The following is a 26,521-nucleotide window of genomic DNA, read 5'->3' as shown; positions in this document are numbered from 1 at the left end:
ATGTGGCTCCTATACTAGAAATGTGGTTAAATAGTAGTGACATTAAGAGACTTAGATGAGTTAAGTAGTAAACTTGTTTACTGTATGTATGTATGTTGTATGTATATTATTTGTAAGTTTGAGTTACATTAGTGTTCATATGTCACTTGCTGTGCAACCTGTGAGCACTTGCAATGGCAGCCATTTTGTCACTTGAGTTTCACTTTGAATCTTAGTAATGGACATGCAGTTGGTTGTTTTTAGAACAGCACTGGGGAAGCAGAAACACTAGGAAGAAGAAAAAGAAGTCGAGCAAGAAAGGAAAGCTAAAAGGTGTAAAAACAAACTACAGAGTTCACTAATCTTGGGAAAGTTTTTGTATACATCTTTACTCTTCAAGGATATAGAGCTCTGAAGTTGATAATTGAAGTATAGTATAATGTGATAGTCTTTGTATATGAGAATATTTTGTGCTTAATGAAAGGCAAGCAATATATGTTCCAAGGAGCGATATGGAATCTGCAGTAAAAAGTTCCTATATTGTAACTGCTCAATGTATTCCTATTGTGTGAGTGATTATTCTTCATGTCTACTTTAAAAAAATAAATAAATTGAAAGATAGATGCAAGAATGAAACTGGAAAACATTCAGGTATATTGGTCAAGTGATATCTTTAGCTAATACAGTATATTTAAGAGACTGAATGAGTGTGTAAAAAAAAATAGAGATGTATTGAACTGTAATAAAATGCTGCAAAGGAAATTTCCATATGGCCAGGTGAGACTACAGACCTTTAACTGTGAAAGAGCATGAGAGATTTAGTTCATTTATGTAATTAATTATTCTTTGCATGTATTATCTGTTGTATATAGTTGTTTACACTAAATATTTAATTTTTTTTTAATCATTGAGCTTCATTCTTTACAGTTGATACTGAAGCCAATGAACCATCACGAATGCAAATCTGAAACATTGTAACCAACTAAAATAAAATTAAATATATTGTTATCTTACTCCATGACACTTTAATGTAACAAATATGGATATAGGCAGTGGTGAGCTATGGAAATTTTAACAAAGGGCTCACATCGTCTAGGGAAAAAAAAAAAGCCGTATTTTACACAAAAATTTTTATTAATACAGCTCATGTACAAATTTCAATCAAAGAGTATGAGCGGGCAATCAACCTCTAAAGGCTATCAAACAAATATTTTATTATCTAAACATGAAATATTTGCACACAGTCAACTGTGTTAATTTATCTTACATAAGAAAAACATTTTTTAACTATCAAAATATAAGAATGAAATCTTTAATAATCTTTTATAAAACATTTGATTGGCTACTGGTTTTACCATACAATTGGTTACTAGAAGAGAGAAGGGTAAAGATAGTGCATGTGCTTATTTTATTTTCAAACTTGGATGCATTCATTATAGAGGAGTTGCAACAATAATTCCAAAAATAATCTATACACTGCCGAATAGACTAGTGTTTGTTAGGTTACCGTATGAATTTGTCGCCTAATATGTTTCAAAAAAAAAAGTTAACAAAGGGCTCACCCGAGCCCCTTATAGGTGGGGAACATCTTGATGTAATTTGTCTGCTTAATAAATAATGGTGTTAACGTTTCTTTATATTACTTTCAAAATACAAAGAAATATTTGTAATCATCGCAAAAGTTAAATTAAAAAAATCACTCATATTTTCATAAATTTCGAGTTAAAAAACTAATGAATTCATAAATTTGATGTTAAGCACTCAAATGAAAATAGTCAAATTAACTTGCAAAAATAAAACTCAGTGTTTTTACATACATATATGAGTTGTTTTTCATATAAGATAATCTTGATTAAAAAAAAAAAATTGTCAATTTTTGTAGGTGTTGATTTGAATTTCAGAACTTCCAAACAAGGAAGTAGCTTATGTAATCCCAAAACAGTATACTTTCACATAGTGATTGCAATTAGGGAAAAAAGCTAATAAATTGTTTCTCATTAATGAAAAATTATCTTACATTTCCATTTCTGAAAAAATGCCACACATCCAAGTATTTGAATATTAAGTGGCATTCATCACTTACCGTATATTATCGCGTATAATGCGAACTAGAAATTTTGTTTGAAAACTAGCCCTAAAATGCCATGTCCATGTATAATTGCGATCTGTTAATCTTGTTCCATAACATTATAAATAATACAATACGAATTAACGAAAGAAATATTTATTTTAAAACAAAATGTCAAAATCCTTTAAATTCTTCATCTTTTGAGTCATCAAACATTTCATTTATAAATTTATCTGTAGGGATTGCGTCATCAGTGTAGCAGTTGTCATCGTCTTCATGCTCTCCATTTTGTTGTGCGTCATCCTTGCTTTCGTATATGACATGATCTTCGGATCCATCCATTGAACTATTTATTCCACATTTAAGAAATGAGTGTTGAATCATTTCAGATGGTATTGAATCCCATGGTTCGTTAACCCAGCTGGTGACTAGGGTGATCTCAGGCTTCTGAAAATTCCCACCTTTTGTCATCTTCACCAAACCAGATGACATTCATTCTCTCCATTTTTCACATAAGTGATCTTTGAATGGCTTATTCAAGCTGACATCAAGTGGCTACAAAATGGAAGTTAGACCACCCGGTATGACTGCTAAGTCTGTACGTAGCTTTCTTTTTGCTTGCCTCTGTTAAATGGGCCCGGAACATATCCCAGACTAGCATGCTTTGTTGGCGTAACAAGCTACCTGGACGTATGTTTCATACTTGATCCAGCCACAATTGTACACCTTCTTCATCCATCCAACCTTTCTGATAGGAGTGAACAATTACACCTGGAGAAAATTTCATATGCTTCAGAATTTTCTTCCTTTTAAATATCACTGTTGGCTTTAATTTGGTTCCGTCTGCCATGCATGCTAGAACAACGGTAAAATGCGTTTTTTCATGTCCCGTTGTTTTTATGAAGAACCCTTTTCAGCAACTGAGTTTACTGTTCGATTCCCAGGCATATCAAAGTACATGGGCTTCTCATTTATATTGTCAATTTGGGAAAGTTCATATCTGTGACGCTTCCGTAATTTTATGATAAAATTTATGGAAGGACTGCACTTTTTCTTCAAGCTGCTTTGGTAATGTCTGCGCAATTTTTGTTCGGTGTCGTAATATTAATGCTTTGCGTTCCATAAATCTGTTGCACCACCCAGGCGAAGCAAGAAAAGATGAAATACCTGGTGTGTCCTTGAATTTACCATTCTTGAGTTTGTAGAGCTCGAAAACGAATTTCATTTCTTGTTACTATAATGCCATCTTGTCGTTGCGTCAAAATCCATTCATTTAGCTCTTCTTCAAGTTCTGGAAAGGATGCTACATCTCCACGACTGGCACGTTTCGTTTTGCGGATTTTTTCAAGACTGTCTTTTTGCTTATGCCAAAGTCTAATATTACTCTCTGCTACACCAAATTCTCTCGTAGCAACAATGTTATGTTCTTCTGCAAACTGCATGACACGCAGTTTAAATCCTGTTTCAAAAGATGAACGTTTATGTTTGTGTTGGCTCATTTTCAGGCTAGGTGTAAATTTTCCATGAGATGCAAAGAACTGCTTTAAATAATTCTGTGGATGGAATTGCAGTTTTCATAGAAGACAAATTGAGAATGAAAGCAAACTAGATATTTATTAATATTTCTTAAACCTTCAAGTAGCAAATTAAAAATATTATATTTTATGTATCTTACCCCTGCATAGCAAGTTTTGTTTTTGACTCTTGCCCAAAAAAAATGCTTTCTGATTAAATTGAGCCAAAAACATTTTTCGAGTTACATTACTTCAGACTTTCAATATCATGATAAATTTCAAAACAAAGATACAATATATGCATACATCTTTTGTCCCAGAAAAATACATTTTTTTTTTTATTATTATTATTCCATTCTCTTATTTTTTTTTGGTTGAGAAACTTCATTCTCGGTGTTAGTTGAAAAGCTATCATATGAATCTCGAACAAGCATGGTTAATGGCGCTGCTGCCGTTTGCACATAATTATCGGGAACACCACTGTGGCAAAACATTAGTGTTTTAAATGCTGTTAAAGCACTGCATTCAGAATTGCTAGTTGTACCTTGCTTACTTTTTCTCTGAATCCAAATAGTCTGACTTGGCAAGTCAAAATGCAGTACTTTCCTCAGCAGACTGTGTTCAGTGGTTGGCCATCATAATTTGAACTATTTTCATAGTCACAGAAAATTATTTATTTGTGAACCTTCTGTGTTATAAGAATCTTTAAAAAAATTGGGAAGCTTGCTAAGAGATTGTTCAAGAAAGTGTATTAACTAATTTCAGAGATAATGGGAAGAGCAAGGACTGAATGCACATTTGCTTTCAGGTCTTTCACATATCAAATTGCTCCTATTAACACTAGAACATTAGATTCTTTGCTATTTTAATTTTCTTGTCACCTTGTACTAATTAAGTGTTGTACTTCTGAGTTAGGACTTGTGAAAAAATATATACACAATCCTGTTTAGACTGTAGGTGTTCATATTCATTTGGAAAAATTTCTCCATAATGGCAAGTCTGCCAAGGAGTTTGTGGAAAAATTGAATAAAATTCTTCCCTTCAGGTATTAGGCCTAGTGGCCTGTCATGGAGCTATCTTTAGCCTTTCTAAGCCATTGTGAAAGAGAGAGTTGAAGTTTTGCTTTTGTTCTTAATTACCTGAGATTTTTTTTTTTTTTTTTTTATAGTTGTGCTGTGGGGCGGTAGGAAAAACCACCACCAACTGATAGTCTCTTAGATGTATTTTTGTGTGGATGTAGGTGATTTTGGTTAACAGTTCATTGGCATCACTTCTCTTTGCTCTTCTGTAAAGGGTTAGAAAATGTGTGGCACAAGAGTTGTTTTTATTGCTTTCTTTTTTTTGAGGAAGGATACTTTAGAAATTCCATGGTTCACAGTATAGTATGTCTTATTGAGCTCCAATGATCAATGCTACAGTAGGAAACATTAAACCCTCCTGTTCTCAGCAGAATAACTCAGAAGAAAAAAAAATTATCACTGCTGCTGAGAAATATAAAAGTAGTAAGAGAAATGTTAAACTATAACCTAGTTGGCTGAGTCGTTAGCGTATCCACTCTCCAAAAGGCTGCGGGTTTGAATCCCGCCATGGGAATGGATGTTTGTGATTTGTGGTTGTCTCTAGAAATGCTAGTGGTGGCGGTTGGTGGATTGGGTGGTGGAGACAGAGATGTAGAGTAGGTGTCCTCCCTCGATGAGTCTTTGGACTCCCTGGTGTCACGTAATAATAATAATAATAAAATATAAACTATAAAAAAAATTATAAAATATGAGAATAGACAACTTTAAGAAGTTCTCTTCCTCTAAACAATTATTTCAATTCCCTGAACTACCTACATAGAAACTTTGCTGCTGCCTGAGGCAATCCCTGCTCCTTTCACACAACCAAGGAAATACCCTTAACTAAAACCTTTCCTGCCCTCTCCTTCCCACCATCCTCTTAACACTTTTGATCCCTAAAGAGTCACTCTGATTTTTTTTTCATATCTTGCTTCTAATGGTTCAATAAACTATTACATTCTGAAAGATTTCTCTTGATGCTGCTAATCCATAAGAGAAATATGAGTGTCTGCACAGTCAGAAGACTCATTGCGGGTAAATCTATGACTCACAACACCTCTCAAACCTCTCTTTAAACTCATTCACTAAAAAATGCTTGCAACCACCTTTGTCAACCCATTTGTCGCTTTCCAAGCAATAAACCTAGTCCTAACACCCTTATTACACAATCTCCAGGGTGACTCTTCATTTTTGGGAAAAAAAAAAAGTCTTCATTGTCAATTCTATAAGTCTCATTTAATAATAACTTAAATGCTTCTGTCATGTCTCCTTTTTTTTTTTTTTTTTTTTTTTTGCCTATATCTGCTAGTTTTTGAAGCATGCAGACTTCAAACTATTTTCGTAAGGATCATTCCATACATTTGTCACTTGCCTCTTGATTCTCTCTCTCTCTCCTGAAATACTTGCTAAGCCAAAGACAATTCCTCCACATGCACCCAGGAGCATAGCATACCTTTGCCTCTGCCCAAGTCAAAGGAAGACAAATAAACCCTTCTCACTTTACATAACCATGCAAATACCTTGAAACAAACACAAACCCTTTTTCCTACTGAATCCTTGCCAGATCTGAATGCAGTAGTCCAGTTTGCAGCCTTATATAAAGTGGAAAAACCTCTGTATCCCTGCTTGTTAGTGTGTTCAACTATAATCTTATGTTCTGTTTTGACTACCTTTGCAATATGGCCTCTAAGCATCAACTCTGTCCACAATCAACCCCCACCCACCCCAAGTTCCTGGCCTCATCAGTTTCCTGCAGTTCAGTTCCAGCGATTAAGTATTCTGCTTACCTTACACTTGGCCATGTTAAACTGTCATCCATTTATCTTTGCCCATACTGCCAGTCTAAATCATCTTGTAGAATCTCTACATCAACTTCATTGACTATTGCTCTTCCCAGCTTTGCATGAAAACTATTTCCCATCAACTTATTTCTGTATTATTGATACACAAATTAATCAACGGAAGACCCAGTACTAAGCTTGGTGGTATGCTATTAGTTCTCCCCCCCCTTCTCCTTGGACTCAACTCCTCTACATCTGCTCTTTGATATTTGTTCATCAGTTATTAACTTATGCAAAACAAAAATTTGGTATAACATTGGGACTGGTTTAAAAAAAATGTAATGGACAACACAAGCAACTAAAATCCTAATTAGGCACCGTCTATATTGGAAAAAGAGAAAACATGTTATATAGAAAATATTTGTTTTCTCTTTTTCCAGCATAGATGGAAGTATGAAGTAGTATCCAAGTCATCTGCTAGACCTGACTTGCTACAATGATAGTGTTGGATGTATTTTTTATGTTCACCAACTGTTGACATCTTGGTGAACACAAAAAATACATCCAGCATTATTGTTATGGCAAGTCAGGTCTAGCAGGCCATGTGCCTTGGATACCACTTCACACATAATCAGTTGGAAGAAAAAAGTGCTACATGGAAGTCATTGGTCAGAGATTGTTTTTGGAATTGACAGAAGCTTTAAAACATACTCCAAACTTCAAGTATGGCTGTGTAAATTTATCAAAAATCTGGGAAGCAGTCATTTTAAGATCTAATTAATATTTTTCTCTTTTTCTAATATACATGGTTCCTAATTAGGACTTCTTTATATATTGTCAGTGACAAGTTTTTTAAACTAGTCCCACTGTTATACCAAATTGTTGTTTCACATACTGTAACAAACTTTTTGTGCTCTGAAGAAGATGCTGATTTGCTATAATACCAGCAAATAAGTTAATAAATATTAGTTATCATTCTGTGTTGTCATCAATACTGTGACAATAAATAACATGCACTATGAAAATGCAAGCCTTTCCATGCATTTGAGTGGACAGAATGTCTTCTATGATATTCCTATCCACTCAGTCCTGAATTCTGTGTTTTTACCAATTTCTCTATAATCTTAACCACTCCTGAGATACTGACTGGCTTATAAAATCTCTTGGAGTGCTCTTTCCACTCCATTGGCATCTTCCCAGTAATGAGGCTTGGTGAGAATAAGTGCTAATTCCTCTGTAAATTCTCATAATACATAAGCACTTCCAAATTTTCAACCTCTTCTCCCATCCATGTCACATCTGGCATTGCAATATCACCATCTGGATAGGTTATACCCTTGCAAAATCATCGCTTAGTAACTCAACTAAAGTTTGCTTCTATTATATTATATCTCTACTATTAGCACCATTTAAATTTGTCATTCCTAACTAGGAAGTTAACCCTTGCAAAATCATCGCTTAGTAACTCAACTAAAGTTTGCTTCTATTATATTATATCTCTACTATTAGCACCATTTAAATTTGTCATTCCTAACTAGGAAGTTAACAATTACTAACTTTGGCCTTTCTTGCCTGTGTCTTATATACTGCTTATGGGCATGCTGATCGCCTTTTCTATATACTCCCTGCACAACTTTTTTTTTCTGCATCTCCTATTTAATGACACTATTTACGCTCCTGACTCAGGATACATATGTAGTCTGATACTGCTTTCTTCAAACATCCCTTGACCATCTCCCATGCATCACCATCTCTCCCCTCCACGTTCTTATGCTGTGGCACTTCTGAAACCCAACTCCTCAGCTTGTCATAATCACATTTGTAATTTCACATGTATCCCTTTTTTACAAAAAAATCTGGCAATCTCCTCACTCAAGACTACATGCTTGCTTTTTCCCAAGAAGAGGTAGCATAGCTAGATTCGTTTACTGTTAAGTTCTCTGATGCTGTCTGTGACCAGATCCAACACTCTAGAACTTCGTCCTCTCCATTATGTGCTGTCTCAGGTAATTGTCTTAGCAGCTTTATAGATTCCATATTCTTCCCTACCTGTGACCATAGCTCCTCTCAGTCTGTGTCAATAATTGAAATCTAATAATTACTTGAACTGCTCTTTTACTAATTTGCCAATGCATGCATGTATTCTGAATTTATAAACTTGATTCTGGCAGTAACAATTATATTTTGTCCTGTATCACACCACAAAGCCTCAAATGAACTGCATTCTGCCTCCTGATGTACTTCTGCTCTTTTTTAGCTTCACTTTTGCTATCATTAGCAACCCCCCCCCTGCAATTGTTTCCTATATTTTCTCTGAAGATAGTATTCTCTTTGCATTTTAGCCTTATGACTATATCATCCTCAGAGAAATTTGTTACTATTATGATATATAGATTTTTGTAAAGAGAAAAATGTTAGTATTTTTCAAAAAAAAAAAAAAAAATTAACATACACTTAAATAAAAATATGAAGTTTTTTTTTTTTTTTTTTTTTTTTTTTTTTGAAAATTGCATTTTAATTTAATATCAAATTATGACCTTTTTCAAAATAAAAACAATCACAACCATAAATTATACTTCAAATAAAATATTAAAATTTCAAACTGACTGGGAAAAAACAAATGTAATATATTGGCTTTGTAGCCTAATGTTGCTTTGGTTACAATTCCAATCAACTAGTCCCTTTACTTCACATGTATACTTAAAAAAAATAAATAAATGAAATAATAATAATAATATACGCTCAATGGACAAAACATTAGCGATAGGGGTGATGGGAAGTTGAAACTGGCATACCCAAACTGAATGCAGACGGTAAATAGGCACAAATTGGGCTTCCAAACAGTGCATCACAATCGACTAGCATGGGTAAATGAGGTATTCTTATCGAATTTGATCATGGATGTATTATCAGTGCAAGACAGATGGGTCTTTCTATCGCCCAAGTGGTAAGAACCCTAGAGTTCTCGAGAGCAACAATATCAAGGGCCTACTGTGAGTATGCCATCATCTGATGTGCCAGCAAGCAAGCAAGTGGTAGCTGACCACACCATTGATGACCGGTGTCGATGTAAACCATCCAGGCTCATACAGACCATCCGTTTCTTTCTCCAGACTCTTTCTATGATAATTACTATTTCGCACTGACCACAAGAATTCATTTAAGAAGTCTCTGACATAGGATTGCTTTGGTATTGAATGGGAGTGCTTGCTCTCTTAAAGTTTCTGCCTTATCTCTGAACCAACCAGTTCAAAACAGCTGTCTGTCCAGTGAAACCTATATCAAAATGCACTAATAAAAGGCTAATATAAGGACACTTGGGCAGTGCTTGTTTGTTTTAAGTTGTGCAATCTAAAGCAACTCTGATGCTGAGGATTGTATTCCCATAAGCTCTCTTGTCAAAAATTTCAAAACTTCCAAAGTTTCTACATATTTCTGGCTTTGAAATAATGTTGGATCTTTGATATCCACTATCTCTACATAATTTACATCGCTGAAATGAAGCTGTGTGGCTCTTTCTTTGATTAAAAATAAATAAATGTTAAATGTAAGAATGATTCTGTTAATCTGAATACCATATTAACAGAATTAGTGCTTCCAAGAATGTGTAGAACTCAAGTTCATAATTGTTTTGTTATAAAGTTGAGTTGGTCTCATATGAAAATGGCAAGATATTTTCGTCTCATCAGTATATTCTGAATTTTTCCCATATGCAGAATAAACTGAGCTGAGATAATTTTTAAAGTTTTAATTATTCCTAATTCTCAAACTTGATCAAAATTACTATCAGTACAGTTCATTTAACATGAATGCAGACAGTACTGTTATAGTTTAGAGCAGACCCAATTCTGTTCTGTCCTTAAAATTAGTATATTCTTAAATAAAATTACTTCAAAGTATCCTGCAAAATCCCTACATAATGTACATTAACCAAACAAGCATTGATATATGGCTTATTTGGCTTTGAGTGAATAATAGGTCATCATTCTGTGGACTTGCAGTTACATGCTCTTACATCCTTTTCTAAAAATAAAGAAATAAAATCAATGTAAAAGGTGGCACTTGTTAGCTGCCTCTCTTCACTGGTGCCATGTATAATTAGTGATAGTCTTGGGCCAGCTATTTTTGATTGGGTACCAGTGGAGATTGAACTTTTCCCTCAGTCTCCAAAAGTTAGATTGGGCTAAAACGGCCTCCCTACTTCCTACAGGGGAATAAAAAGCATTAGCTGATGATGAATCAACACAAAAGACAAAAGTCAAGTTCATTTTGTACTAGGCCAAACTGGTAGAAAGTAGAAAATCAGAGAACAATTAACATCATAGTGATGGAACTCAACAGACAGACAGGACTATTTATGTCACATCTGTAAACTGCACTATTGAGAGGAACATGGCTGTTATGCCATTCAGAACATTTTATAGCATGTTCTAAGTAAATCTAGTGATGCTATTCACTTACATGAAATCAGAGAGCTTCAGGAATCAATTTTTGCATCAAGTAAAAATGAATGCAAAAGCTATAATGAAATGAGTGATAGCCCATGAACTGTTCTGTTTTCAGGATGCTTAATTTGACATTAGTTGCACAATAGCTTTTCAATGCTGAAAAGAAACTTATTGTTTATAATGAACAGTGTTTGCTTAATAAAAACAGTTCACCTTCATTAGATGTAAGTTTATTAGTGTTTGGTTTATTAATTATAAGTGCATTTACAGTCATCAATATCATTATTATTATTATTACGTGACACTTCCAAGGAGTCCAAAGACTCCATCGATGGAGGGCACCTACTCTACAACTCTCCATCTTCACTCAATCCACCAACTACAGTGAATCACATCATCTACAGCAATGTCATCTACTGCCTGCCACCACTAGTATTTTTACAGACAATCGCAAACATTCATGTCCACTTCAGGATTCTAACCCACAGCCTTTTGGCTGGAGAGCAGATACACTAACCACTCAGCCAACCAGGCTGGCATTGTCTTTTATCTGTATCATTAATCTATATCATGTAATGTATATCATATCTATATATCATTGTCTTTTAAAGGATTCCTGTTGCACCAAAATGTCAGTATTTCAACTCTCAAAAATATGGCTGCCTTCCAGTTGTGCTGTCTTTCAAAAAAGTAATATTAAATACTCTTATCAAAATATGGTAAGTTTTGTTTTTTAATTTAATTAAAAAATGTGCAGTACTTTTATTCTTCTAATAGTCTAATTTTACATCATCAACAACAAAGTAGCTTTTGAAAGCAACAGAGTATTGTCATATAGTAAGCAACATTCCTTCATCTTGCTGTCCTGGTTGTAAGGAAACACTATATAAGATTTTTAAATTACCAATAAATCCTGCAATTCCATATCAAAATCAATCTCACCATAATCTCAGCTGAGTGTTAACAAAGATAAGGTGAAATTTTCTACGAAATAAGGAAGAACTGTGTTTTGATGGCATAGGTTCTCTAGGTTATACTCATCCCATGGAAGAATTGGCAAGAAAAGCTTGGATCATTTGAGCATTTAATTATAGTTATTCAAATGAGAAAGGAGTAGAGTGTACTGTCATCTGCAAAACTGGATAGGATTTGAGATTAGCGAGAGAAAACCATTAATGTATGAGTGGAGGGAATATGGGTGAAAGTACAGACTTCCAAGATACTCTAGTATAGGGTGGAAAAATCTGAATCAGTGAGAACTTTACTGCAAAATCATATTGGTGATCACTAATTAATCAGTCAGTCTGGTTGGCTGAGTGTAAGTAGCAGGTTTAAATCCTGCTGCAGGCATGGATGTTTTTATGTATGTGTTTTGAGAGATGAATGCAATGTGAGTTCATCCTGTTTATTGCAAGCCTGAAGCACCTTTATAAATGGAACAAAGGGCTTGAAAAAAAATTAAGAGAGAAATAAAGATCTAGTACTGAAAGCTAACAAAGGCAATTCAGCACTATTATTGAACTGAAGAGAATGCATAGAAAAAATGAACTCGCTTCCAGATGACGTATAAGCCTTGCTACTAGAATCATTAACATGGCACTGTATACATCATTGCTTAGAACTTGCTGTGCACAATTCAGTGAAAGATGTTATAACAAAAAATTATTTTGTGATGTTTCTTGATAAGGTATATATTCAACATTTAGTATGTCTCCAAAGAACTTACATTGGTTCATGTAAGTTCTTTGTGCAGAACAGTTGTTCTGCAGTCTCACCAAAGTGAGAAAGATGTTGTCAGCTCGTTGGGTTGTATCAAGTTTTCAGGCTGTGAATTCTATTTGGAATAACTATGCATCATTGCACAGTTTCTTTACACATGCAGCTCATGATGGAAATCGAAATAGTAGAGAAAGAGCAACATTTCAAGGGCTAGCCGGTAAAGTTGGAGAAATGTACTTCATAAACAATTTAGGAATAATGATGGATGCGTTATCTGAGCTTTCTAGCCTCTCAGAATCTTTGCAAAAACAAACTGTAACATTACCTAGAGCAAAACAACTCCTGCACAGAACAAGAGAAGTATTTAAAGGTCACAAAGAGAGAGAGTAGGTATTTACTGGAGGGAAGTTCAGAAAGCTGTAGAAGCAAATCAGTTCAAAGGAGTTCCCTTGAAAGTATTTAGGGTAGGAACAACACAATGGAAATAAATAAAGGACAATTTTATGAGAGTATAATCACAAATTTGACAAGTCAGTGCATGAGAGATAAGGACATAAAGGTACTCAGTAATAATGAAAGTAGTTTTACCTGAGTAAAGTAAGCTAGATGGTCACAATAATATTGCGACAAGCTATCAATTCCAGTCTATCAATAGCCTCACATTTATGATCCTTACTTGAAGTGCCCCAGAGCTTTTTCATTTAGAATTTAACAATTGGTTCCCTCATGAAGTAGTAGTAGTGAGTTCAATGTTGCATATACCTTGTTGATAGCTTTTAGCAAAATGGCATATTATAGTATATCTATTCCAGATATAAACAGATTGTTAAAACATGATCTTCCTTTAGTAAATCGATGCTGCTCCTTGCAGAATATAACTTGTTTGTTTACCCATATCTTTATATGAGTTCTTACCAACTTCTCTAAAATCTTCACTACCACACCAGAGATAACGATAGGTCAGTAGTTAGACACATCAGTTTTTGCACCACCCTTGTACAATGGAACTATCGTATATTGCTTCCATTCCTGTGGTATCATTCCTCCCTTGAGACTCAAGTTATATAAACATATGAAAGGCCTAGTCAATTTGGTTGAACATCACTTTTGCAAACATGCTGATATTCCATCTGTCCCTATTGACAAATTCTTATCCAAGTTATTCATTCTTCAACCTCATTTTCATGCACCTCTAACTCTTCATCTAGTGTAGCAATAACACTGTGCACTATGTTACATACGCCTGGTTGATATATCTTAGCAAAATGAGCACTCATTAATTGAACAATTTCATTAGCTTTTGACACTGGAGTACCATCTGCATTCAGTAAAGTTATTCTTTCACATTCATTCTTTCTTTGGCTTGTGGCATAACAAAACAATTCTATATAATACAATACAATATAATAATAATGATTCTTTTGGATTGCCTTTAATCTGCATAGCCAATTTCTTTTCATACTTCGATTTAGCTTTCTGCATAATATTCATTACTTTTCTGGCCTGCACTTTATATATTTCGTGACTCCTATCACTCTTATTCTCACAATATTCTTTCCACATCATCTTCTTCTTGTAGATTTCTTGTTTAATAATAAGGTTGCACATCCATTTCGCTACCAATCTATTTATTCGTCAAACACTAGGAATACATTCAGATACTGCTTCATTTAAGCACTTTTAAAAGATTTCCCATGCATTGCTGATATTTTTCCCATTCAGTAATTGATATCATGGGACTAAAGATAGTATTCTCCTATGTTGATAATAATTTCCAGCCTTGTAGTTTAACATGCAACCTGTTCTAATGGGGACATTAATATAATTAGATACTTCCCAAGAAAGCACAATGTGATCACTGTCACCAACTAGTTGTAAAATAGTCATATTCTTCACAGAAACCCCTTCTGATGCTACGAACAAATCTAACTCTCCTTAACCTTCGAGTCCCAAAGGTCAAGGAGTTCCTTTTTTCACATGTTGCTTGAGAAAGTTGTCTCGCAACAATTCAATAAATTCCTCTTCATTCCTATCATGAGATTTCTCTTCTACCTAATCAATATTTGGATAATTAAAGTCACTGATAATGATGACTTGTTTAGTGGCCATAAGGCTAAATTGGCAATACATTTCTTTGTCACCTGCAACTGAGCCACCAGGTCTGTAGCAACACCCCACCATATATTTCACTCAGACCTCAAACTCACCACAACTTGGGACGTTGTTACCATCATTTTTTTCTTGCATTTGCAACCTAACTTGACTTAAGTCGTCTGATTATCATTAATAGTACTCCCCCCTCCTCTACTATCTTGTGTCATTCTTAAAAATACTTTATCCTTTACACCGATCTCAGTTACAATATTTGATTGTGATAGCTATGTTCTGATAAAGCGACAAATTAAACATTTTTGTTTCTGATGCTCCTGACATTTGTGTATAGACATAACAAATTACCATCTATCCTATTCTTATAATTAGATATGCTATCTATTTGGCCTTGTTGCAGAACTTTCTCTTTTCCCTAGACATACACAAAAGATCTGAACGAAAGTAATATTTCTGCCCCTTCACCAGATGCATAACCATGTTTGAAGCCATTCACATTTTTATCATATTTGCATACCATAGTTGAACTTTCATGCACATTTTTTCCCATTCCTTCCTTGATGATCTAGTTTCCTGGATTCTCTGCATTAGGTCTCATCACAATAAGTAATTTTTCCAGGCTTCTGATGCCAAATAAATTCAAGTTTGGGCTGACCCTCTTATACAAGTCTTTTCTGCCATCAGACACACTCCACACATCTAAAAACTTGCATCCATTTCTTCCACACAGCCTGTGCATGGAATCATTTGCTATCATTGCTCTCCTCCTTAATTCAGTACTGTCATATCTAGGTAGAAAAATTACAATTTTTACTCTCATATTTCTTTTTTGCTTTTTCCAAAAGACCTTTCATATCCTCTCTTATACTATATTTGTCTTTTATGTTTTTTTTTATTACATTTACCATATTTTTAATTTTCTAGGGATACATTCAGATATACTGCCTCTTTTAAGCACTTTTTCAGAGATTCCCATGCATTGCTGACATTTTTCACATTCAGTAACATGGGCAAGTGCAACCAGCTGGTAAATTTTTAATAACTAGCTCGCTTAAAAAAAAAGTATAAACAAATTCCATTATCAGCAAACATTCACTTAATTTTGCTGCTTGGGCCACTTCATCTTAGAATTATGACCTTATTAAGTTCACAACAATTCTAGAAATACAAAGAATCTCTTGAGACATTGGTCACTATGAATGATGTTAAGAAGCAACCCAGGCAACATTAAGTAGTTGTTTGTTAAAAAATAATACCATATTTACTTGAATATAACTCACACTTTTTTCCCCAGAATTAAAGTTAAACAGTCTTGGTGGAGATATATATACAGGGATTTTTGAAAGCTAAAGTTTTTCAGGAAAAAATTAAATTGACGTTTATAATTAAATTCTCGGTATTCATTATAATATAATTTATAATTGCTCACATTATTTATAAAATGAATGCATTGAAATTTTAAATATCACCGTTATTTACGTAATCGGTGGCTCACCTTCATCATAAGATATATTTGAATCTTTAGTGACAGTGCTTTTGTACTCAAATTAAAACAAACAGTTTCATTATTGCTTGACCTTTTATCATTTCGGAATCATAAGATCACCATGAGTTAAAAATACTGAAAATGGGTATCACTTACCAAGAATCTACTATATATATCTGTTGCTACTTCTGGGCTTGCATATGATTGGTGCAGTATTAACAAAAGATTGTGCAACTCAACAACAAAGGCAAGCTGATGATTGTTGATTTGAAATGCTGATTCTCTTCAGCTGAATTCCAAAATATATGAAACTGCCATAACAACATTCTCTATCTATTTTTTATTAAAGTTTTTTATGCACACTTTCTTCTTGTGCATAAAAAAGTGTGCAAAATGAGAACCTTTTTTTAATTTCTTTTTTCATAAAGTAAAATCAGGGACATGATATATACACAAGAGCTAGTTATATTCGAGTAAATACGGTATTCCTGTAAAATTGCCTCCTTCCCTAGGCTGCTGCATAGAGAGAGAGAGATCGAACAATTTTGTAACAGAACTAGAAAAGGATCTATCTAAGCCACAACCACCAAAAATATGTAAAATAATAAAGTATACGTGTAAATACAGTATGTATGCTTGGGGAGAGATTGAAGATATTTATGTGGAGAGGATTAATACGAGAGATGAGAGTTTGGGCATGTAAGAAGTGTAGCATAATTATGGATTATGAGATATCATTGAATGTAAGTGGTAGTGGGCAAAAGATCATGTATGTAGTTACAGTAGTAAGCATAGTTGATGTTAGTTAGTTTAGGCTGAGTGCTTAAACAGTAACGTAAAGACAGCGGGTGAAAGTGGCAATGAGTTACCGATGTTGATTGGTAGGACACGTGCATAGATGGCAGAGTTAGTGAGTGACTATAAGAGGTAACAGAGCAGGTAGTGGTAAGATTGTGGATGTGAAAATGTGATCTATGTAAATGGCACTGAAAAACTTAATTGGAGATATGAAAGTGGAGTTGGTAAAAATGAGACAGGAGATTAAACATATGAAGAACAAACTGAGTAGAATTACGGATTTTCATGGGAATGTGAGGAAGAATGGGACAAAAGATTTGAAAGAAATATCAAATGATTTGAGAGTGGCAATATACAGAGATTCGATGATAAAAGGTATGGTGAGTGAAAATGTGCACAACGTCTTGTTTTCCGGGAGGTAGAATGAACAGTATGGTTAAAGCAAACGATAAAAGGAGTACACAAGCAAAAGAGTTGAGCAAAGATTATTGGTATGCTAGCAAAGTTGTGTGAGGAGAAAGGAGTTCATTTTGTGAATGCACAGGATGAGTTTGAAGGATGGATACAGCTGTATAAAAAAGATGGGCATTTGAATGGATTTGGTGTGAGTCAGTTGGAGAAGCCTACTGCAAGAGAGAATGACTGAAGTGAATATAATACCTGAGGAAACAAGAGATGTTGTGGAAGAGCAGGAGAGCACTGTAGGCAAGTTTGTGAATGGAGAGGTAAGTGGCATGTGTGAAAAGTAGATGATAGTTTCAGGAGTAGATATGTGAGTGTGCAAGAAAGGTTAAGATAGTCAAGGATGTGGGGGAGGGTGACATTTAGGTCTAAGGAAGGAGTGTAATATCAGTAATAATAGACAGGAATGGACAATGGGTGGGGGTGGAGGAGTCATCCATGATGTGTGGTTAGTGGGTCTTGTTATAGAAACAGAAATGAACTAGTGTATATGTTTACAAATGCTAGAAGTATTCAAAATAAGGGGAATGAAACTGTAGCGTTCATACTTCATTCACCCAATAATTGTTGGTATGCGAGACACGGATGAACAAGGATGAATTTCTGATAAGAATAGAGATGGTGGGATATATATATATATAGTCTTTCATGATGACAGACAAAGCAGAAAGGGAGGAGGGGGAATTGATGATGGCACCAGAGTTTGGTCATCTATGGGGGTGGAGGTGTAAGGAGAAAATACTGATAGTGATTTTGAAGCAGTGTGGCATGAAGTGCAGGTGGACAGGTTGAAATGTTTAGTAGGGTGTTGCTATAGACATGGTAATGTGGAAGGCAGTGAGAAGGAAATTTTAGACAAATTTTGTTTGGCTAATAAGAAAAGAGTGATCATTACAGGTGATTTCAATTATGGTAATATAGACTAGAATGAAGAGGTGGTATCAGGAACCAAAAAAAAAGGAATTTCTTGTGTTTTTTTAAGGGATAACTACTTTAAGCAGTATGTAACAGAGCCACAAGTGGATCAAGGGTCTTGGATTTGATTATCTCATCAGAAGATGTTGTAAATGAAGTGTCACATCTTTGTCCAGTTGGTGAAAGTGACCATGAAGTGATCACTTGGGTGGCTGGTGGCCAGCTGTATCAGGATTTTTTTGAGAAAGGGTTAGATGTGGAACTATAGTGCAGGTGATTATGACAAGCTCAGGAGGTAACTTGCAGCAATATCATGGAATGAGGAATTGCATAGGAATGAAATGAATGTTGCTTGGTCTCTACTCAGGAAGTATCTGGCAGAGGCGATGACTGAGTGCATTCCAAAGGTCAGAAGATTAAATAAGGTAGTGTAAAATGGATGACTGAAGAGGTGAAGCATGCAATTTGGAAGAAAAAGGCATTGTGGAGGTAGCACAAGATGAGTGGAGATAATCAGTTATATGAGGAATACAAAGAGCAAGCAAGAAATGGTGATCCACTAGGGTAATAAGGGTAGCAAAAGTGTGGTATGAGCAGCAATTTGTAAATGACGTTAAAAGAAATCCCAGGGAGTTTTTTTTCAATATGTGGCCAGTAGAAGGAAGAATGATCATGGGAGGATGGTGATATTGGTCAGTGATAATGGGAGAATTATAAATACTGAGGAGGATATAGTAGAAGTATTTAATGAACAGTTCATTAAAGTATTCCATCCTTGTGATTGTAACATAATGCAGAACTTGAGAGCAGTGGGAATGGGAAAGGAATCAATGATATTGAGTGAACAGGAGGTATATAAAGAATTGAGTGAACTTAATGTCAACAAGGCCATGGGGACTTGATGGTATATCACTGCATGTTTTGAGGGAATGTCCCAAGGAGTTAACAACAGCTTTAACTTACATTATTAACATGCGTCAGAGATTAGCCCAGGTTCCATGAAAGATGACAAAATTGTTCCATTTCATAAAGGGGGGATTAAGGCTTTTAATTATAGGCCAATCTGCTTGTCTGAGATTGTGGTGAAGGTTTTGGAGAAGCCAGTGAGGACAAGAATTCAAAACTAGGTTGACAGTGGTAGAATTCTCTTTAATGGAGAGCATTTGTTTTCTAAAGGAAGATCATATTTCAATCTTGTTACTTATTATAACAACGTGACGAATGCATTGGACAAAGGGATGCGTATACAGTAGCATATTTAAATTTTGCAAAGGCTTTTGTTAGGTTGCCACATGACAAACTTGTAATTAAATTGGAACAGAGGGGGCTGGATAGTAAATTAGTGCATTGGATTGGAGATTGGCTGTCTGATAGGTATCAGCAGGTTGTGTATTGGCAGGGGAGGGGGGGATAGAATGATATGATATCCCACAAGAGGAAAATTACTAGTGGCACGCCCCACAGGCCTGTTTTGAAGCCATTGTTGTTTAATTTGTATGTAAATGACATTGGAAAGGGCTTATGGTAATATACAGTTGTTTGCAGATGATGCAAAGTTGGGGAGAATTATGAGTAGAGCAGATGTAGCTTTGCAAGAGGATCTAAATTGACTGTCTGAATGGGCAAGTGCATGGGATTGTCAGTTTAATGTTGCAAATTATAAGGTGTTAAAATTTCAAATGCAGAGTATAGGATTGATGGGGATATTTTGGAGGAGATGAAGTATTTTGAGGCGTTGTGGTGGATAGAGACTTGAAATTTTGCTAAAATTCTGAGGACAACACAGTGGATTATGTTGGAAGGTTTTCCACTTGATTATACTATAAATTAAAGATACCAAGAAACTTTTTATACTTGGTTTAATCCTTATTCATGTGTAAGCAAACAAAGTTTGTACCTGAACTATTTTCTGGACTGGGGCAACTCGTATATATATCTTTAATTTATAGTATACTCTCGGTTTCTTGATATGAATGGAAATAATTACCATTGATAATGAAACTTTGTATTGGAATATTAGACTCCTTTGTCTCTGAATGCCATGTATATTAGCATAAAATATACAAAGTTTTGTGCTCAGAATATATTGATGTTTACTCTTATTTTCTTGACATGAATAGAAGTAATGGCCATTTCAAATGAAACAGCGTGCAGAGCAACAAGGCTTCTTTCTATGTGAATGGGAGTAAGAACATTCAAAATTGAATTTTGATAACAGAAGCCACAGCTGCTTGAAAAGGCAGCTTCCTTTGCAGTTGCTGAATTTCACTATTTGGTTTCATAGTCATCTTCATTATTTCCATTCTTTTCAAAGATCATTCATTCCATGGCATGTAACCTGTTCTGTTATGAACTAATTATGCTGATATATGTTATATTCTTGATTATATATTCTGGTAAAACTGAGGGCATGCGGGATGGGACATCTGCTCATTATTACCTACGCTGTGGAAACACTGCTGCCATATTATTTCACTGACTATAGATTTGTTTCACTTATTCTGTAGTGAAGCAGTTTCTGTGATTTTTGGATATGGAGGTTTTTTGAAGGACAGTTTATATCATCCAAGCATTGCCCCACAATGCATAGTTTATGAATTTTTCTAGTTCCTTTATCTTCTGCATTCTGAACTATAATATACCAGATTTCATTCTGTTATTTCTAACAGTTTCAGAGTGCTTGTTGTGTTGTTGCATATATTCTCTAGCCAGCCTGCATATTTTGTGGGATTGAAAAAAACCTAAGATTTTAAATAAGACATTGAACTAATGCTTTAAAAATGAATGGTGATTATTGCTACCTGAGTAACAGAAGCCCTTCCAAATATTTTTGAGTATGGAGAGTTTTATGGTAATTCTATATTGTATTTTGAGGCAGGTACATGTGGTGATACATAGGGAACTTTTAGTTAATGATATTGTTTTAGCAAAACATATTTTTTAATGCTTAATCTAAATAATTATTTCCAAGCATTGGAAAGATAAATGAAGGTTACCACATCAGAAATCACATTACCACTGTGGTGATCTTCTTCCATAGTTCAGTCAGTAACAAGGATGTCCATTGGTTGAAAAGACTGGACTCTACTCCCATTCAGAATGCAAAGAATCTTTGAGGGCTGTTTGATGAAGATGAGTTAGCTGATCTCATAGAGGTAGCAGGGCATTTTCATTCAAGACACTAGTTTTTTATCACAAAAACATGCAAATCAGTCTGAAAATACAAAGAATTGTCACAGCCTAGTAATTTAGTTTTATACAAACCTAATTAATGTCAGAACAGTAATTAGGTTTATATAAGCCAAATTACTAAATTGCGACAGGTACTTGAGCCTAACATATTAAGGGAAGGCAAAAGTTGAGGTGTAAATTTGGTGAGATTTGTCTGGAAGATATCCTATCCTGCTCAGAGATTGACTTGATAATATAACGACTCTTACATTATGTATTGTGCACAAAATCAAAAGATTGTTACTTGTTAGGCAGTGGATCAGTCTGTCAGGAATACTTTCTATAATTTTGGAAGTAGTACATATCAAGGCTATTTGGTCAATCGCTTTGTTGTATTTTTGGATTGAAACAACCATTGCCATGTCAGTTATTATACACATATTGGCCACTGGATTAGAAACCTTTATTCAGATGTAAGCATCAATTATGCAGTGTATATGCAAAATATTTGCTTACGTGCATCACCACATGGTCTAGGCAACTATTTAAAAGTGATGCTGGTCAGTAGTATTGATCACAGTGGGAAAAATAAATGATCTTTTGGAGTTCGATAAAGTGCTTATTATGGGCGCCCACATAGAGCCATAATTTTGAAAACAGCAAAGCTGACAGGTTTATCAAAAGGTGAGATATCCTGTGTGCTTAATCAGTGGAAAAATAATTCACATTGCTTGTCTATGATGCATAGCCGTGATGCATATTCTATCAGGAATGAGATTGTCATCATCTGAGAAGGCTTGTATGGACAAACAGAACTTTCAGTGAACAGCAGTTGACTCAAGCATTTAATGAAAACTGTTCCTGACCCATATCTCACCGAACTCTGCACAGGGAATTGAAGAGGATCGGTATTGGCATTCACATGCCTATACATAAAAGTTTCTAATTTAGTGGCCAGTATGTGTAGTAGTCGGTCTGGGATATGCTAACCGAGTTGTTAGCATATCCGCTTTCCAGCCAATAGGCTGTGGGTTTGAATCCCATGCAGGCATGGATGTTTGTTATGTCCTCTCCCAATATGGACTGGGTCACCATGGGAGCAGCAGACCCAAAATCTCCCACAATGGGAGAGGCCTTCACCTGGTAGTGGGTAGAAAAAATAGGGTAAAATTTATTTTTTTTATTTTATTTTATGTATAGTAGTAATAGTATTAATGAAAATCACAGCTACCAGAAGAAAAAAAAACATTGCAGTCTGTAATACATTAATAGAATACATGGGACATGGAACCATGAGACCACCACTTTGCTCTCAAGACATCCATTTGGTGCTATAAACTTCCAGTAAGCAAAGTGGAGTCACGTTAAGCAGTAATAAAATTATTTACTACCTTGATTAACCATTTCATGCGTTAGATTTAAATATACAGCTTGTTAGTAAAGGAGATTGGATTGCTATCCATTCAGTACAGCAAATTGATATTACTATACTAATTATGTTTCTTATGCAGATTCATGTAGTTACTAAAGTCTTCCATACAGTTTATGCATTCACTGTGAAGTCAGTTTAGTATTCAGAGAAAAACGGAAGATGCTCAGGTTTTTATTTTTAAAAGCATACAGTCTAGGATGAGAATATTCAGTTTTGTCATTGTCTTAATGCTGACCCAAAATAAGCAGCCCAACCAGTTTATTCTTTATTTGTTAAGAAAGAATTCATTCTTCATTAAGTAGCCCATCCAATTTATTTGTCAAGAAAAATTATGGCTTCAGCACAAGCAACTTTACATCTTGTAATTTTTTTAATTTCTTTTAAATGCAAATTAATTTTGAAGCTTATGTATTTATAAATTTTCTTTTTCTGTAGGCATTTCTTCCAAGAGTTAAGACAAGGGTTCCTGTAATTTATCATCCATGTTATGGTATGGTAAATTGGACTGGGAAGTTAAATATTGCACAGAAGAGAAATTTTTTTAAAATTGATAATGTAGATGAAAAGAAATACACTTTGGTGTATAAGTCATCATTTGATAATTTTCTCTTCTATGGACAGCTGGTATCTGCAGTAACTACTGTTTTTGGCGTGATGTTGTTGTGTACTTCTGTTTACTCTTATGTTGATACTGGAGTGCTATTAACTAGTAGTTATTTGAAAACTCCAAGTGAAATGATGATTGTTATTAGTGGATTTTTGCTACTTAATATATTGCTAATTGTTTCACCTCAAAGAATTCCTCTACGAATATATTACAGTGAGACTGATGAAAATTTTATAGTTGTGTTCCTTGGTGTATATCCATTTAAAGTAAACAAATTTGTTTGCAATCCTGGAGATGTTATTCCTCTAAAAAGAACTGTGTGGAATGTAATTCGGTTAGGCGATTATCAATATGGAAATCGAAGATTTAAATTATATGAGGACCATTTTAAATATCCTGTTTATTACAATGTTCTTGTTGGGTATCAATCACCATATACATTAAGAGAAACTAAATAAAGAACACTCTCTTGAAATGATAAAAATAAGGTTTGAGCATTGTACTGAAAATTAGAAATGTTTGCTGACTTCAGTTGTAAATATGCAGGTAATGTGTCCTTTAACTATTCTCTGTACCGAATCATATATTCATTTCTTGTGGTGTTTCATAAATTGCATATCTGGCGATATTCATTATAAATGAGAATTTAATCACGGGTTCAGATATTCTAAAAACAACAAAGATAGATAAATTTTCAGTGTTCTATTACAGCATGTGTGTGTGGGGGGGGACACATATCTTCTGTTGGTAGGCTTAGGTCTCTAAACTCTCTCTCTTAACCAGTTTTCTATGCATAAACATAGATTAAGATTAAAATGATTAATATTATTGGTGTTATTCAAATTGGTAGACTAATAACTTTTCATTTATACACCACTGAGTAATGCACCACTAACATGAAACCAGATAAGACTTGCAAGTGTGTACATGCATTCACAATGTCAATTATGTCTTGAATAACACAATTAATTTGCTGTCCATAAGCAAGCATATTGGATCTAATACTATGCAGCAAAGGTTGGTCGATTGGTAGAGCCTCTGCTACTAATGGCTCATGCAAAAAGTTAAGCAAGTTTGAGCATGGTTAGTAGTTGGAAGGGATCAATTGTTCGATATACTGTTGGCACACTCTCCCTTGGCGAGTCTTTGGACTCCCTGGAGGTGTCACATAATAATAACAATAATTGTTAACACATGATAGGTTTGAAATACTCCCAGGTGCTCATACAGGGTGGCCCAAATTGAATTTAAATATACAAGTTTAAATCCAATTTTCTCTGCAATTAGCTGGTATAATTAGAAAAAAACTTTTCTGACACATTATAGCCATTAAACACAAATGGCTTGATTGCTAATAATACCAGCTAATTGCAGAGAAAATTGGATTTAAACTTAGTAGGTACATTTTGGGCCACCTTGTATATTTAAATAGCCCCATAATAATTGACATATGCTGATATAACTTAGTTATTTCAGGGTTATATTTGATATCTGCACTTGTTGTTTCCAATTATTAGACTCTCCAGAATCCTATTTTCTATGCAGCCACTTGAAAGAAACCTAATGTAATGTACCACAATTTATTTTTCATGTTATGTATTCAGACGAACCTTAGGAAAGTATTTAGGTGCAGATGCAGTAGTTCAGATGAACATAGTATTTATCATTATTCTTGTTGATAGTTGTACCACCTTGGGATTTAGTGGATGAACATCTTAAAACAACTTTCTCTCACTATTGTTTTTATACAATCATGCTATAATAACCTCATAGGAATAGTTTGTTGTAGTGAATTTCCTTTAAAATACTATTGTGCATATGGAAATTTGGTTGGGGTTTTTAAGTAGTTTATAATGAACATATTTGCTATAATGGTGTTCAATATAATGAAATTTGATCATATCAATTGTTTGTAATCTTACTCTGTAGGAAAGGAAAAAGAAAAAAGGAACTGATTTATGGCATATAAAATCTTCATCTTACTGTTCGCCTTCATATGCACTTTTTTCCTTCTTATTGACTGAATTAAATGTCTGCATTTTCATTCTAAATGCACTGATATACCTCACCACACTGATCATGGAGTGTACTATGATTCCCTTCCTGTGAGACGTTACAACTCTAACACTAAAATTGAATATCAGTTAGTTTCTTTAACATAAATTAGAAATATGGTTATGCTATTTTTGGTAACTTATAAACTACAGATGCTGAAGTATATTAAAAAAAATTGACTGGTACTCTTGAGAATTGTTGCTTTTATGATGTCGTTTAATTTATTGTGTAATTAGTTGAATGTAGAAGTTCTGAGTGAACAGAATTTGTGATGGGCAGAGCATTGTACATTAAAAGAATTTGAAGCATCAGATGAAAGAACATGTTATTGAAAATTATAGCAATATATTTTTTATAGTCAGAAGAATTGTATTAATAACATTGTAGAAACAGTTTGTTATAGATAACAAATCAACTTTGTAAAGTCAAAAGTAAATTTGAAAGAATTATAAACAGAAGCATTGGTCTCCTTATTGCAATCAGGGTCACACAGTAGTATCTCCTTTCATCTCTGACAAGTTTTCCAAATAAAAGTGATGAAGTGGATTGGCAGTTCAGAGCATCCCCCCCCCCCCCTCGTCTCTATCTCACACAAACCAAGAGAACAATATTTTTTATTAATAAATATATAGTTTAGTGACATTTACTATTTATTTTAAAATAGTTTTACTTAGATTATATATTACCATTATCATATTCTAAACATTTGGTCTGATCAGATCAGAGTAGAATGTAAATTAAGATATTCTAGTGCATTTTTGGAAATTATGGAGACAACTACCGTGTTTTAAACAAAACACGGTAGTTGTCTCCATAATTTCCAAAAATGCATTCGGATCACCGTGCAAGCCTAAAAGAAAGGATTAAGATATTCTAGCATTTTGTACTGAGTTAATTTGTGAAATAAATTGACGTTTTT

The 26,521-nt window shown here is 34.4% G+C and overlaps 1 protein-coding gene across 3 annotated transcripts in view; it reads left to right on the top strand.

The window, feature by feature from the left end:
* Positions 1-26,060, top strand: part of LOC150110223 (uncharacterized) — a 54,189-nt gene extending 28,129 nt beyond the window's left edge. For all 3 annotated transcript variants that reach the window (XM_090398455.1, XM_090398462.1, XM_090398468.1), the window contains 2 exons: positions 11,460-11,567; positions 23,376-26,060. In XM_090398455.1, the coding sequence (XP_090254581.1) occupies positions 11,478-11,567; positions 23,376-24,005 (720 nt within the window). In that variant the 5' untranslated portion in view covers positions 11,460-11,477 and the 3' untranslated portion in view covers positions 24,006-26,060. The remainder of the gene's footprint in view (positions 1-11,459; positions 11,568-23,375) is intronic.
* Positions 26,061-26,521: the final 461 nt, after the last annotated feature.

This window comes from Typopeltis vanoorti, chromosome 1 (genome assembly GCF_054136105.1).
Source record: "Typopeltis vanoorti isolate ZY-2024b chromosome 1, IOZ_Tvanoo_1.0, whole genome shotgun sequence".
Classification (NCBI taxonomy): domain Eukaryota; kingdom Metazoa; phylum Arthropoda; class Arachnida; order Uropygi; family Thelyphonidae; genus Typopeltis; species Typopeltis vanoorti.
This window is presented reverse-complemented; position numbering and strand designations above follow the sequence as displayed.